General features: G+C 48.9%; 1 protein-coding gene across 4 annotated transcripts in view; it reads left to right on the top strand.

Annotated features, from left to right (window-relative positions):
• NCK2 (NCK adaptor protein 2) overlaps positions 1 to 14,278 on the top strand; it is a 150,785-nt gene that overhangs the window by 119,390 nt on the left and 17,117 nt on the right. For all 4 annotated transcript variants that reach the window (XM_077914891.1, XM_077914890.1, XM_077914892.1 and 1 more), the window contains exon 5: positions 12,490 to 13,211. In XM_077914891.1, coding sequence (XP_077771017.1) covers positions 12,490 to 13,211 — 722 coding nt within the window. The remainder of the gene's footprint in view (positions 1 to 12,489; positions 13,212 to 14,278) is intronic.

Genomic DNA, 14,278 nt, shown 5'->3' with positions numbered 1-14,278 from the left:
CGCGTGCCTGGCGTCGGTGCCCGTGCAGTCCCCTCTCCCCGGCCCCACCCGCCCGGCTCTGTGGCTTCCTGCGGCTCCTGCTCCCGCCTCTCAAGTGCTCGGGACCAGCTCCCTTCGGTGAGCACCGTTTTCTCCCTGACCCCCAGGGAGTCACGTAGTAATTCTGCCCGGTTCCTTCATGTCGAGGTGAGCAAGAGCCATTAACTAAAATGATTTAGAGGCAGAATGTCACGGGAACATGTCTCCTTGTCTGTACATTGATTTTTATTTCGGGAGCGGCTGGCCAGCAGCAGGCCCGTGCCGCCAACGCTGCGCACGCACGTTTCAGCCGTCCTGGCCACTCACGATCTCACTGGACGCAGGTATTCCTCGCCCCTGTGACCTCGGAGATGCCGAGACTTTCTACAACTACCATTTGACGCCACATACTTATTTTTAAAAGCCTGGAAAATATGAGAAAATACAAATCACCCCTGACCTCCTCAGCCAGAACCCGTCCCTGGGTCTGTAATCATGTGTGTCTGTTTTCTCAGAATTGAGACACGTCTGTAATCAAAATCACATGGCGTGGGTGGCTTCTTGCCATCACTAATACTAGCTATCACCCTGCTCTTAGTCCAGAGGTGGCGAGCTCTCTCTCCAAGGTTTATATTCCTGGTCCCAGCACATGCTGGAAAGGAGATTGGCCAAGTGAGTTTTGACGTCTACTTCCTGGCTGGTTGGTGGAGGGGATGCTCACTGAGTTCTGGATATCCTATCAACCCTGCAAGAGGAGAAGCTGATTCTTTATGGCACATCTGTCATAGAAGTAGTGTGTTTCCTGGATGGAATGTTCTTCAAGAGTAAAGAAAATCACTGTTAACGTTCCTGGAAGTCACTGAAACATGGTTCCTAAGTTATGTCTGTATGTCATGAGGAACTAGTTCTTCATTTCGAGAAAATGCAAAGCCAAACCATTCCCCATGAAAAGTTTGTACGTAACACATGAAAAGTTCAGGGTAACTCCTTTTGCTTTTTTTTTTTTTTTTTTTTTTAAATCTTGGTATAGCTAAAATCCAGTGTTGTATTCATTTCTGGTCTGCAGTATAGTGATTGAGCACTTCCACATGTCACCCAGTGCTCATCATGACAGGTGCGCTCCTGAATCCCCGTCACGTAGTAGCTCCTTTGGATTTTGAACATTCGATGCCTCCAGCCAATTATCATCCCCTCATAGTAATAAAACATGGAGTCTGGGTTTTCAGAGTTACAGGTAACACATCATCAGGTTTACCTCTCTGGTCTCTGGTGCATAATCTACCAGTTATGAACCTGAGTCACCTATAACATCTCATAATTTGGAATTCTTTAGGATTCTGTCTTGTGAGCTCGTTCCCAATCGAAGTGACCTGCCAAACGTATTGCCCACATAATATGGAAGCTTCTACGGCAAATGTGGTGCCAGTGACCCAAAATAAACTTGGATTTGTTTTTGTATCTCATAAGCGTCCAAGTATTTAGAACCAAAAATGTAAAACAACTCACAACAGATTAGTGGGAGGCTAATTAGAGCTGAGACAGATTGTGAAAAAGAACGCTAACGAGAGAAAAACCAGGAGAGGGGATGGGAAATGAGGGGTCTGTACCCCCAGAAAATCAGGAGTAGCATTGGCATGTGTAGGCCCCAGGCAGGTGTGTGAGAGTCACACTGCACTGTCTCTTGGGCCAGCCGTTGCCCCCTCGTGTCCTGAGGCAGGACAGGAACACAGGTGAAGTAGTTCCCAGAAACCGACGTCTCATTTGCTCCTTGTTAAAATGACCATTTTTCTGCTTTGGGTTTTCTAAAGAACATAGAGAACTCCTTCTTGACTATAGAGTTCTTCGTGTGGGAGCCTTAAATTTCAGAACGGAGAAACACGAACTAAAAATGCCGAGGAATTAAAGTAAAATCTTCTTAAGCATGTTTCCAACTGCGTTTCCCCATATGGCATGCTCTCTTTTTTAGATCCTCTCCATATGTCTCAAGTGTTCCTTCTCTCTTACATTTTTGAGTCTGTCCCCTGGGGGCAGGCATGGAGTGCAGAAGAGGGTATTTGTTTACTCCCATGTGCTGCAGTGCTTGATGCTGAGCCCCTTGGATCCCGGCAAGGCCCAGGCTCATCTCCTCCTGGTGCCTTCTCCTGCTGACCTCCCCCGCCCCACTGCAGTGACCCCTGTAGGGCTCCTGCCTGACCCACACGAGGCTGGAGTGTAATTGGTGGGCTTCGGGCAGCCCTCCATGCTGTTGATGCCCTCTCTCCACGCCTCCTCCACTCTGCAGTAAACTCACAGACTCCGCAAACACCCCCGGTCGCCCCAGTGGTTCTTGCAGCTGGGAAGCCACCTGGAGGGCAGCTCTTCATTCGCTTTTAAGGTTGGGGACAACGTGTTTCCTCAGAGCCAAACAGTCTGTGGTGGCTGTTTGCAGGGAATCTCGCTTGATTTTGTATTTTGGGTTTCTCAAGGAGCAACGCAGTTGATTGTCTGACTTAGAAAATTGGGGTGTTTATAAGAAGAGCATGAACTAGTAGTAAAACTGTGGTTGCTCTTATGCTGGTAATTTAACTTGGCTAAATCCATAATTCTTAACCTGAGGTGCTAAGAAAAATGCTGTGGTGACCATTTGAACCCCTTGTGGTTCTTCTGTGGGTTTATTTTTTCTTATCCTAGTGCATATAGTTAAGTTTAAAAAGTGGCGTTTGTTGAAGATTTTGGGCTTGAACACCAGCCTGAGGCTTGAGATAGCCTGGCCTAAGCTTTTCTACGAAAATCAGGCAACTCAAACAAGTTGCCCAATGTTGGGAGGCTTCTTCACAGCAAAGCCAGGTCTCTCCAGGTTCAGGTGGGGCACTGAGATGGAAGCCAGAGATGAGGGAGGGCCTGGAGGCCAGAGCCCAAGAGCCTCAAAGATCTCTTCTTGGAGCACAGGCAGGTACCACCTGGCATGTTAGTAACTGGTGCCTGTCCTGTCCAGAGCGGCATGTGAGGTGCTGAGCCTTTCTGCTCATCCCTACTTAGAAAACGGGGCTCCTTTTTCACCCTCTGCGAAGGTCAATTTTTTACTGATTGCACATCCTCTCTCTGACTGATCATGGGGGCCCTCATGACCTAGCTGCTCCTGACCCGGAGGGCAGGAGCGAGTGTGAGGCCTGGTCCCCACAGAGCATTTTAGGAAAAAACCAGGTATGTGTACACCGCGGTTGAGAAAGCACCACCTCTGCTCTTCTCCACTTGTTCCTTTGTCCTCAACCAGGAAGGGAAACAGATGTTTAATAATAGCAATAAACAGTGACAGCCATTGCTTGGTCTCTTGTGATGTCTTAGACGCTGCGTGTGCTTCATGTGCCTCCCCAGGTACTGGAGCCTCCTACCAGCCCACAGGGGCCGCCGATAGCCTTGTATCACAGATGAAGAAACCGAGGATAGCGCGATGCTGTAGAATGTAGACGCTAGAGGTTGAAAGCTAGCTGGTGTGAGAGCCAGGCTTGGAAGGTGGTGTGAAGTATGGCTCAGTATCTTTGCCAGCCACTTGCCACCTTCGTGTTCCCCCACGAATGCGCCATCCCTTTACTCGTTTGCATTTATTTATCATACTTCATTTTACTTAGCAGGTACGGTCCTAAAAAGTTGCACGCGTGCCGGGCTTCTGCCAGGGGATTGACGCTCTCAGTAACGTGGCAGCCTGCCGCAGCTGAGCCATGCCACGTCTCGTACACCCCTTTGCATATTCAGAAATGCTCGTGCTAATGGGTCGGGAGTATGTGTTGAGAGGTACTACATATGTATTTTTAATTAAAAATTATAATTAAAATTTTTAAAAATTCTTTTCATGGGCATCTGTGTTACCATCCAACTTTCACATTTGATAGAAAATCCTATGCTCTAAGTGATTTGTTTTTTCAGGCTTCAGTGTTCCATCATGTTATTTGCCTGGCTGCTCACACATGGGCAGGCTTGCTTATGCCCAAAGATGGAAATTCCAGTTCAGAGCCCTGGACGCATGGCCCCGGGTGATGCTAGGCCCTTTGCCCTGGCACCTGTCTCTAAGCTGGCTCCTGGGGTGGCCGCCCATTGGAAGAGAGACCACCGGGATGGAGGGATGGCTGGTAGTAACTCTGTTTCTCCCTCAGCTGGCAAGCCCTACCCAGGCCGGTGGGGGTTTACCTCGGGTGTAACAGCCCCCTTCCATCTACACGTTGGGAAGCTTGCTCATTGTGATCATGTCCTGCTTCTCAGTAATGTGTTAACACTCCTGGCAACATGGGAGTGTATCATCGACTTACCAGTACATACGGAGTACTGGTGGGGAGATGGGAAGTGGAGCTTATTAGCTGAGCAAACACTGAATATCAGGCCCTGAGGCCACAAAATAACTAAACACCGTCTTTCTCAGCACAGTGAGGTGGGCACTATAAGGAGGGTGTAAGGGTGACGTGACATTATTTTAGTGTTTACAGATCTTACTGCTGAGCAGGTGTTTGTGATCAGCCCTTGCTTTATTGAGGGGGAAAGGCCCATGGGAAGTTACTTACTCACCGACCCTGAGTCCTGCCCACGAGCCCGTGGGTCATATTGCCTGTGGTCTGGCCATGCAGACTGACTAAGCGTCTGGAAAAAACCTTGGTTTTCATTTTTAAAAGCTACATTCCAACAACTAGAGGAAGAAAGTTCCCTGGCCAACTCTAGTGCAGCCTCCTTTGCTTCTAGCATAGCCCAGCTGTCAGAAGGTTATATTCTCTCCTATTGTCAAACCTTATAGAAGCGTGGAACTGTGGCACCCAACAGCAGTGACAGTGAAGCTGGGAGTTTTTGCAAATGAAGCTGTTGCCCAAAAAGAGACAAAAGCCACCAAGGATGCATTTAGTCCTTTGTCCCAGAAGTGGTTAGAGACCTAGGGTTTCCCCTTCTTTCAGCATATCCAATCCCTAATGGCCAGGTGGAATTTTTTCTGCCAGTGGGACACTAAGAAGAGAATGGAGTTAATAAGCTTTTTGCTTTGCCCAACACAGTTCTGCCCACCTCAACTGTGCATGTCTTCACTCCAGCCCAGCCCAGCCCTCTGGCTTCGTCCCACATCCCGCTCGTTTTCCAGAGCATGGCCCCAACCTTCACGCCTTGCTCACAGCCCCGGGAAGCCTGTCTCCTCTGCCCCCACCCTGCCTCTCCTCTCCCGAGCTCATCCATGATCAGCAGTTGGTGACATGTTTGAGCCTCTGTATGACAAAAGGGACAGATGCTAACTAACTGAAACAGCTGAGTAAGAGCATTTATGCTTCAGTCTATTTTGACTTAGATTTGGCCTTGTCTGAAATAAGTTGCACTGGAGAGCCTGTCCCCCTCTCTTGAGCTGCACTGGAGAGCCTGTCCCCATCTCTTGAGCTGCCCTTGGGGTTTCTCTGACAGCCCATGCCTAAGATACTGGCCACACTGAATTCATTCATCCTAAGTCAGATATGCTGGCCTTCATCAGATGGAGGTTCAGTTGTGTGGGCCGGTTAAGCCCAATGTCTACGGCCACCAGTGTCACAGATTTCTCGTGATTTCTTACAGTTAAGTATTTTCAGCCCAGGATTCTCTGGGCTTAGGAAGCAGGCACACCAGCCCGGCAGTTAACCCTGACACGGTAGAGATGCCGGTCCCCATCTCCACCATCCCACCTCCACTCCCATACCTAAACCTGGGTGCTCCCAGTCTACAACTGTATTCTCTTTGACTTACCACTTTGCTAAGTGGGAATCGACAGCTTGGCATACTGAAGAAGGTAGGTTGGGAAAGGAGTGAGAGCAGGGGATGGGCAGTAGTATTTTTCAGCACTCTTAATTGAAGTGACAAAGACAAACCATAAAGTAGACAAGGTGAAAAAAAAAAAGAACAAAAGAAGAGGAAAATTTCAAAAGGGAATCAGTTGGCTCACATCACTGGGAAGTATGGTTGGATCCAGGGGTTCTTTCTCTCATTCTGGGCCTTATCCCTGCTCTGGCCTTCATTCTTACAGACTTCTACAAACTTGGGCAGCTCCAGATGGTGAGAGCTGGTACCCCCTTGTAATTGCAGCAGATGTGAGTCCTGGGTCTTCCACAGATGGCACCATGAGGTGGGGATGGCTCCGCAGAAGCCACAAGAAGAGGAGTTCTGTTGAATAAGAGAAGGGATAAAGGATACTGAACAATTTAAAGTAACAACAGATGACCACTGCATTGATTTTTAAATGGTCACCCATCAAAACATCAGAAGTTTAATAAATTTGTGGGGTTTTTCCCCTTTATATATCAAATATTTTGATCATAAATTTCAGCACTGGCTACTCTTTGAATGGCGAAAGCTAATCTGGCATAGCTAGAACACTAGACACAAATTGTGAATGCATACATAACAGCACAGGAAGCTATTAGAAGCCAAACATTAAATAGATCCTCACCTTCTATGAAAAGTTACTTTGGACACTTTATACCTTAATCAAACCTTGTCAGAGCTCCTTAGCATTTAATGATAAAAACCCTTCATAATTTTTAGTTCACTCTTATAATAGGTCCTAACCCTAATGGGGGAAATCCCCACAAATTATTGACCTCCAGTCTTATTGTAAATGGCATTCTAGGTACAAAGAAACTTTCTAGTTAAATCTGGTTTATGTTGCGGATCTGATAAGTAACAAAAATAAAATGTCTTTGCCATAGACCCCCTAAAACTTGAGTGCACACCATCTAAATGAATTGACTTGAATATATTTCTGAACTATCAAATTTGTTTGACATTTTGTCTTACATCTCCAGATCTCCAGCTGGCAGGTGACAGTTACAGCATATTTTGAAGTCATCTGTTATAACATCTCTTTATCTTAAAAGGAGTATTTAAAAGATTTTGACTTGAAAATCACCAACATTAATAATGTATGACATATTTAAGCTTTTATTAGAACTCCGCCTTTAATGTATGTAATTTTATTCAAGAAAGTTAAAATGTGCTCATTGTCAATGAAAATGTAACTCAGGAACAGAGATCCAGGGTTTGGTGCAAGAAAATCATCACAAAAGCTAAAAAGTGTGGTTTATGTTTAGATCCAACTCCCCTATTTGCCACTTCAAATAATATTTTTATTACTATTTTTAGATGCAGATAAAGCTCATTGAACAAATTGTGCCTGGTCTTTAACATGACAGCTGTGGAGGCAGCTCTGTCAAGGAGCTTGTTCACATCCTTCCTTAGCTATAAACCCAATCCATCCGAGGCAGCCCCGTGCTCAGGGTTCCGTGCCCTTCTGTCCAGCCGGTTTGCTAACTGACCCGGAGCCCCGGCCAGTGTTCAGGCTCTCTCCAAGGCTTTTACCCATCTTGATATGTGGAGCACATTGTCCAGCACCGACCTGCCCAGGACCCCTGGTGGAGCAAGAAGAGCTCTGAAGCTGCTGGGTGGGGGCAGGGGCAGGGGGAGATTGAGCGACTAGGCAGGGGGCGCGGGGAGGGGGTGGACCACAGTTGTTCTGAGAGCCTAATCTTTACGGTAGAAGTTAAAACCTGGTCACTCTGGAGCACGTGCCACGTGAGACACCATCTTTTTCCTTTTTTAACAGTGATTTCAGTTCTTTGTTCTTTCATTGTGCAAAGGTGTTGCAGGTTATACATTATTGAACAAGCTGTAGAGAGTCATTACCTTGCAAAAAAATGTTAACATCACCTAATACAGCATGCCAGCAATTGTAGAGATGTTCTGATGATCCCATTCTAGATATTCTCATCCATAATATGGTTCATGCAGAGCACAGTGCAGCAAAACCTCCAACCAAAACGCTTATGCACCAGATAAATTCTGTGCATTTGGAATTTATGATTGACAACGGAAAGAAGAGCCATCCATCATTTGAAGTCATGCCAGATCTTGCTGATAACACAGCAGTACTCCCCCATGCTTCAGGTCTCACCTGGCAGGGTCTGGAACTGCCTGGTATCCTGCACATATCCAGCTCCCCTACCTAAGAGGGGTGGGTGGGGAGGAGTGTGGCAGGGGGGAGGGTTGTGTGAGGATGGGCATGGTGCTGCTTTTGGGCTCTTCCTGTCCACAACCCAGGCTGCTCCAGGAATTCACGATTGGGCCCTGGTGAGCAGGCCCCATGGGAAAGTGTGTCTTCCAAAACATGGCAGGGAGAGAGTGTGAGCAGAAACACTGGTTAACGAGGGCTTCCGGTCTGCCACATTTGGTTGGTTACTGTTCATTTATAGTAGGTAAAAATTGCCTGAGACTCTGCAAAAGAATGTGAGGATTTGCCTCTCCTGCTGGGGAAATATGTAAACTTTTAAGAGAAAGAAAAAAAAAAATCACGGTATCTTTGTTAGAAAATCAAAAACACACATTGGAGTTCAAGGAGCTTTTGCTACAACTGGGAGATGTAGGTGGTATGACTTTAATGAAAGAAGAAGTGATGGAACAGATGTGTGGGAAAAATAGCCCCAGAGAATGGAGGGGAGACTGTGGAATTCCCACCCCACCTGCTTCCCTCGAAGGGATAACACATTTGCCTTGAAATTAGAAACGTTGCTTGGAGCCTGGATGTTTCGGGGTGGCGTGGGGCTTGGGGCTGGCAGATACAGTAGCACGGCCATCCTCTGATACGCCCGTGAAGTATCTGCATGTTTTGCATTCAGAGATGACCCTGGGAGCCTTCGAGATCTCATAACTGCCACATGGCAGTGGCCACGTGGCCTCATGCTCACTCATGATACATTTCTTATCCCAGATCTTCACTCCCTGAACCCCAGCCCCACTTCCGCCTGGAGACACGGGCCATTTCCATTTCCTAGGATTAGAGGAAGCATTTCTCACTGCTTTGGAGGGTTGGAATGGAAAGTGAGGATGGACTTTTGACACTCTATGGTCCTCATACATTTCTCATAGAAACCATGGCCTAGGGGTGCCTGGGTGGCTCAGTCAGTTAGGCATCTGCCTTCAGCTCATGTCGTCGTCCTGGGATCGAGCCTGCACTGGTCTCCCTGCACAGCGGAGAGTCTGCTTCTCCCTCTGCCTCTGCCCCTGCTTGTGCTCTCTTACTTGCTGTCAAATACATAAAATAAGATTAAAAAAGTAATCATGGTACAAATCATGATGTGTTAGCCATGGAAAGCCTGCTACGTATCAGCCTCTTCATGGAACTGTGTTTCTTGACTCTTCTGGATTAAATAGGCCTTTATTGGCGTGCCAAGTCTTTGCCACTTTACTGGCTGTCTATGTTAAGTCAGTTCCCTGATCTCAGCCTCAGTTTCCCCATCTGCAGAAATAGGGAGGTGCTCACTTTGTCACAGGACTGTTGTGTTCAGATCACATGAATGTCAGTACAGTCAAGTTCCTTCCTCTTCCCAGACACCTGTCTCTTGAATTTCACTGCATCAGCAGCTACATGTGACATTGCTCCCTTGGAATAATGTTTCTCAGGTGCCAAAAGCTTGACAGGCAAGCTTTCTATTTTGGTGGCCATCTGGCACTGGTAACATTGTTGCCAAGACTGTTGAAAGGACTTTGGCCCTCTCCTGGTAAAATACCTGTCTGAGAAAAAAGAAATTCAAAGGCCTGACTTCGACAGAGTAGTAATAGTTATTCATAGAGTGCTTCCTGTTTTATATTACAATCTGAATTATGTCCCCTAGAATGCGTATGTCGAAGTCTTAACCCCCAGAAAGTCAGTGTGTGACTGGACGTGGTAAAGGTCCCTTTAAAGAGGTAATTGAGTTACAATGAGGTCTTTAGGGTGGGTCTTAATCCAATGTGACTGATGTCCTATAAGAAGAGGAAATTAGGACACAGACCTACAATGAAAGGAAGCCCGTGTGAAGACACAGCAAGAAGGTAGCCATGTGCCAGCTAGTGAGGGAGGCCTCAGGAGGGACCAGCCCTGCCCACACCTTGATCTTTTTTTACTTCCAGCCCCCAGGACTATGAGAATATAAATTTCTGTTGTTGAAGCCCTGAAGTTTATGGTACTTTGTCCTGGCAGCCCTAGCACACTGATACAGTGCCACAGTTGTCCACATTTTATGGGTAAGAGAGCTAAGACGCAAATTGAGTAACTTGCCCAAGAGCATATAGCTAATGAGTGGCCTCCTTGGGATTCAGTTGTTCTGCTGTATTCCATGACCCCCTCCCTTTACAGAGTTGCCTCAAAGACTATTTGGATCCCATTCAAGCAAAACAGGTGAATTTTCTGTGGTGTGGTTGCTATGTGGAATGTTCCAGTCTTGACAGAGAAATTTAAGTTCCATACAGGCAAGGAGTGTGCCTATCTTGTTTTTCTTGGTCTCCCCCAAAGTCTAGAAAAGTGCCTGGTGTAAAAACTCAGTGGCTAATGTAATTTTGTTCTTGAAGAGTCAGCAAAGTGGCCTATTCGTAAGTCAGTTGTGAAGTGTCTTCAACAAAGTTTTATGAGGTCTAAGGTCTACTGTCTTTTCTGCTGATCTTGACATCTTTCTGTGCCCATGAGTAGTCTAAATCCTGCCCTTCTGTAGGTATTTTCTCAAGTACCTTTCGTTACTCACAAACTTGAAAAGGTCTATTAGAAGGTTATTTGTAGGAGTGCCTGAGGGGCTCAGTGGGTTAAGCGTCTGACTCTTGGTTTTGGCTCAGGTCATGATCTCAGGGTCATGAGATGGAGCCCCCACACTGGGTTCCATGCTCAGCAGGGAGTCAGCTTGAAAGATTATCTCCCTCTGCCCCTCCTCTCGCACGTGCCTTCTGTCTCCTAAAATAAATAAATAAATCTTTTTAAAAAGTTATTTGTGTTATTTCTTGAAGTCTTGTTACCAGTAGAAATTGTCCTCTGCCTGTTGCGTTAGCATGCCGACTCCTTGATGAGGCTTAGAATACCTTGGTGCCTGAGCCTTCAGGACAGAAGTGTATTTTCATGTACGGTCTGCCTTCTAGTGAAGCTAGTGAATCACCTTCTGGATTCTGAAGCTAGTGAGCTAGCTCTCTCACGCATAGCTAAACTAACGTAGGCTTGAAATCGCATGAAAGGATTCGTTCAAAGATTTAGAGGTTTGTTTTCATGTAAAGTGAGTTAACTTGTAAGAAGTCTAAAATTTTAACTTGGTTTAGTATCCTGGTTTACTTTCCTATTTCCTATATGCTTGAATAAAATGTGTATTAAAAAAAAAAACACACAGAAGCCATTCATTTGAAGAATTGGTATGTTCACTTGAAAACCTTGTGAACAGTCACTTCACACCCGTGTGCTGTCCCCTCATGTCTGCTATCCAAGTGCCTTTTAGTGTGCGGAGCCACACTGGTGGTGCTGAGCTGGGCACGTATCCAAGGGGAGCAGAGTCTTAGGCCAGGGATGGGTCTGCTCTAGAAGGCAGTGCACAGCACTCCACAGTAGAGGATGATCACAAGGCAATGTTTTGTTCCCCTTGAACTCCTGGCCCCCTCAACAAAGGAGTAGAAGCAAAGGTAATTCTTGGGATCATTCTGTCTTTACTCCATTTGAAGAAATAAAATGAGAGAGAGGTATTTTATTTGAAGAAATAAAATAAGCTACCATAAAAGTGCTTTGGTGTCATTTTGCAAGGGTGGGGAATCTGCAAATGGCGTCTCCGTACCATCAAAGCCTGCACATTGACCAAGTTAGGAGCTTGTGTGGAGCTGGTGGGCAGGCAGCCATCTCAGGAAAAGCTGGGGAGCATGGCCCGCCCTACTGGTCTAGTGGCACACCACAGCTCTGAGCGCTGATGTGCCTTCTCCTGTAGGCTCCCCTCTCAAGAAGGCTCCGGAATCCTCTGCATTCCACCCAGGCTGCAACATTTTTACCTTCGGGCTTTTCACGCTGGTTTCCCCACACACAGGAAGAAATAAGTTTCACACTGCAGCTCAGCACTCGCTCCCTTACATAACTGAAGCAACACACTATGCTTGATGCACTTGGGAGGTTTTTCTATCTTACTAACTTAAATAAAACCAGAACAACACACACACACACACAAAGATGGTCACAACCCAGTAAATTGATTTTATGATCCACTAATGGGTTTTGAGGCACAATACAAGAAATTCTGCCTTAGACCTAACAGATCAGCTGATTGCTTCCAATTGGCTCATTGCAACATGTGGGAAGTGAGCGCTCAGCCCCCCCCCCCCCCCCCCCCCCCCCCCCCCGTTTTGGAAAGACAGAAGCAGCGCAGGAAGAGAATAAAGGAGGGGAGGGTGTTGGTTTGTAGCCAGCGGAAGGTCGCGGGTGTCCCCCGAGTGGCCCAGGCACGCAGCTCTGACCTGTGCCCCGGGCTGGCCTTGGACAGGTCTGAGTCCAGCAGGCCGTCCGCCCGCCCCTGCAAGCAGGCGGAAGACCTCCGGGCTGAGCCCTCCCGTGCCCTCCTCTCCGAGGGCGCGGCAGCCCTCGGGAGTACCACCCTGGGGGGCGCGGGTGCCCTGGCAGTGGGGGGGGCGGGGGCGGGGCGGCGGCCCTGAGCGCTCAGCCCCGCTGTGTCTCCGCAGGCCTCGGCAAGACCAAGAGGAAGACGAGCGCGCGCGACGCGTCCCCGACGCCCAGCACGGACGCCGAGTTCCCGGCCAACGGGGGCGGCGCCGACCGCATCTACGACCTCAACATCCCCGCCTTCGTCAAGTTCGCCTACGTGGCCGAGAGGGAGGACGAGCTGTCCCTGGTGAAGGGGTCGCGCGTCACCGTCATGGAGAAGTGCAGCGACGGCTGGTGGCGAGGCAGCTACAACGGGCAGATCGGCTGGTTTCCCTCCAACTACGTCCTGGAGGAGATGGACGAAGCGGCCGCCGAGTCCCCCAGGTTCCTGAGCCTGCGGAAGGGCGCGTCCCTGAGCAACGGCCAGGGCGCCCGGGTGCTGCACGTGGTGCAGACGCTCTACCCGTTCAGCTCGGTCACCGAGGAGGAGCTCAACTTCGAGAAGGGCGAGACCATGGAGGTGATCGAGAAGCCCGAGAACGACCCCGAGTGGTGGAAGTGCAAAAACGCCCGGGGGCAGGTCGGCCTGGTCCCCAAAAACTACGTGGTGGTCCTGAGCGACGGGCCGGCCCTGCACCCCGCCCACGCGCCGCAGATCAGCTACGCGGGCCCCGCGTGCAGCGGACGCTTCGCGGGCCGCGAGTGGTACTACGGCAACGTGACCCGGCACCAGGCCGAGTGCGCGCTCAACGAGCGGGGCGTGGAGGGCGACTTCCTCATTCGGGACAGCGAGTCTTCGGTGAGTGCCTGCCGGAGGCGCCGGGGGCCGGGCCCTGCCGGGCTGCGTGGGTGCGTGTGTGCGAGTGTGGGGGGGGGGGGGTGCAAGGGCAGGCGCGCTGCTCTTCTCCGATCCCTCTCCACGCGCACGGCGAGTAGCCGGAGGATGCTTGCAGCTCCTGTTCACATAGAGCCCCACGTATTTGCGGCTCCAGGTCAGCTAGGGGAAACCCACGGCCCGCAAGCCTGCTTGGGGTTGCTGCAACGGACCGTGATGGACTGCAGTCCCCCGTGGGTGTAGAAACCCACCCGGGGACCTATCTGGCAGGGGGGACGGCAGGTAGAATGGCCCTGCAGCTGCCGAAGGCGGTCGTGCCGCTCTCCTGAGATTCTCCCCTCGATGTTCTGCACACTCCGACATCAGTTTCTCTCCAGGTTTCCCATTCTGTGAGTGACCCCACTTCCCGCAACCCAGGCCCTGCTGGTTGACTTTGTTTCCTCTCTAGGTCCCAGGCATGTCTCCTGGTCACAGCGGGAGGGGCACCTGGTTTCTGACACAGCCTTTTGTTGGTCGGTTTGTTTTTCTTTTGAAACCAGACGATCCTAAGGGCACGGCGACCGCAGGCGGCATCAGGGAGTTCATCTCCAAGAAGCTTTTAAAGCACTTAGGAACGGAATCGAAAAGAAAAAGACAGGGCTTGAAAGAGATGAGTTTGTGTGTGTGTGTGAACTGCATCAGAGGTATGAGGCCGCCTGACTTGCAGCAGATCCTTTTCCAGGGATAGGCGGATTGGGGGTTTGAATTTTTGGGTATGCTGAGCCTGTCTGGAAGAACTGAGCCGGATGTCACGCACGGTAACCTTTCCATGAGTACGTTATGGATTTTGTTGATCTCTTTGCAGATATGCCTTCCATATAATAAGATCCCCACCCCACCCCCCACCCCCCCACCAAAAAAAAAAACATGACTTCTGCAGATAGAATCCATGGTGGTTACGTTGTATTGGTTCTGGCAGGTTTCAGTTTAATTTTTTAAATGCATACTGTAAGACTGGTAAATATGTGATCTGTACCATAATTGGTATCCTC

Source organism: Canis aureus, chromosome 11, assembly GCF_053574225.1.
Source record: "Canis aureus isolate CA01 chromosome 11, VMU_Caureus_v.1.0, whole genome shotgun sequence".
Taxonomy (NCBI): Eukaryota; Metazoa; Chordata; class Mammalia; order Carnivora; family Canidae; genus Canis; species Canis aureus.
The sequence above is the reverse complement of the archived record's forward strand: the minus strand, read 5'-3'. Positions and strand labels throughout refer to the sequence as shown.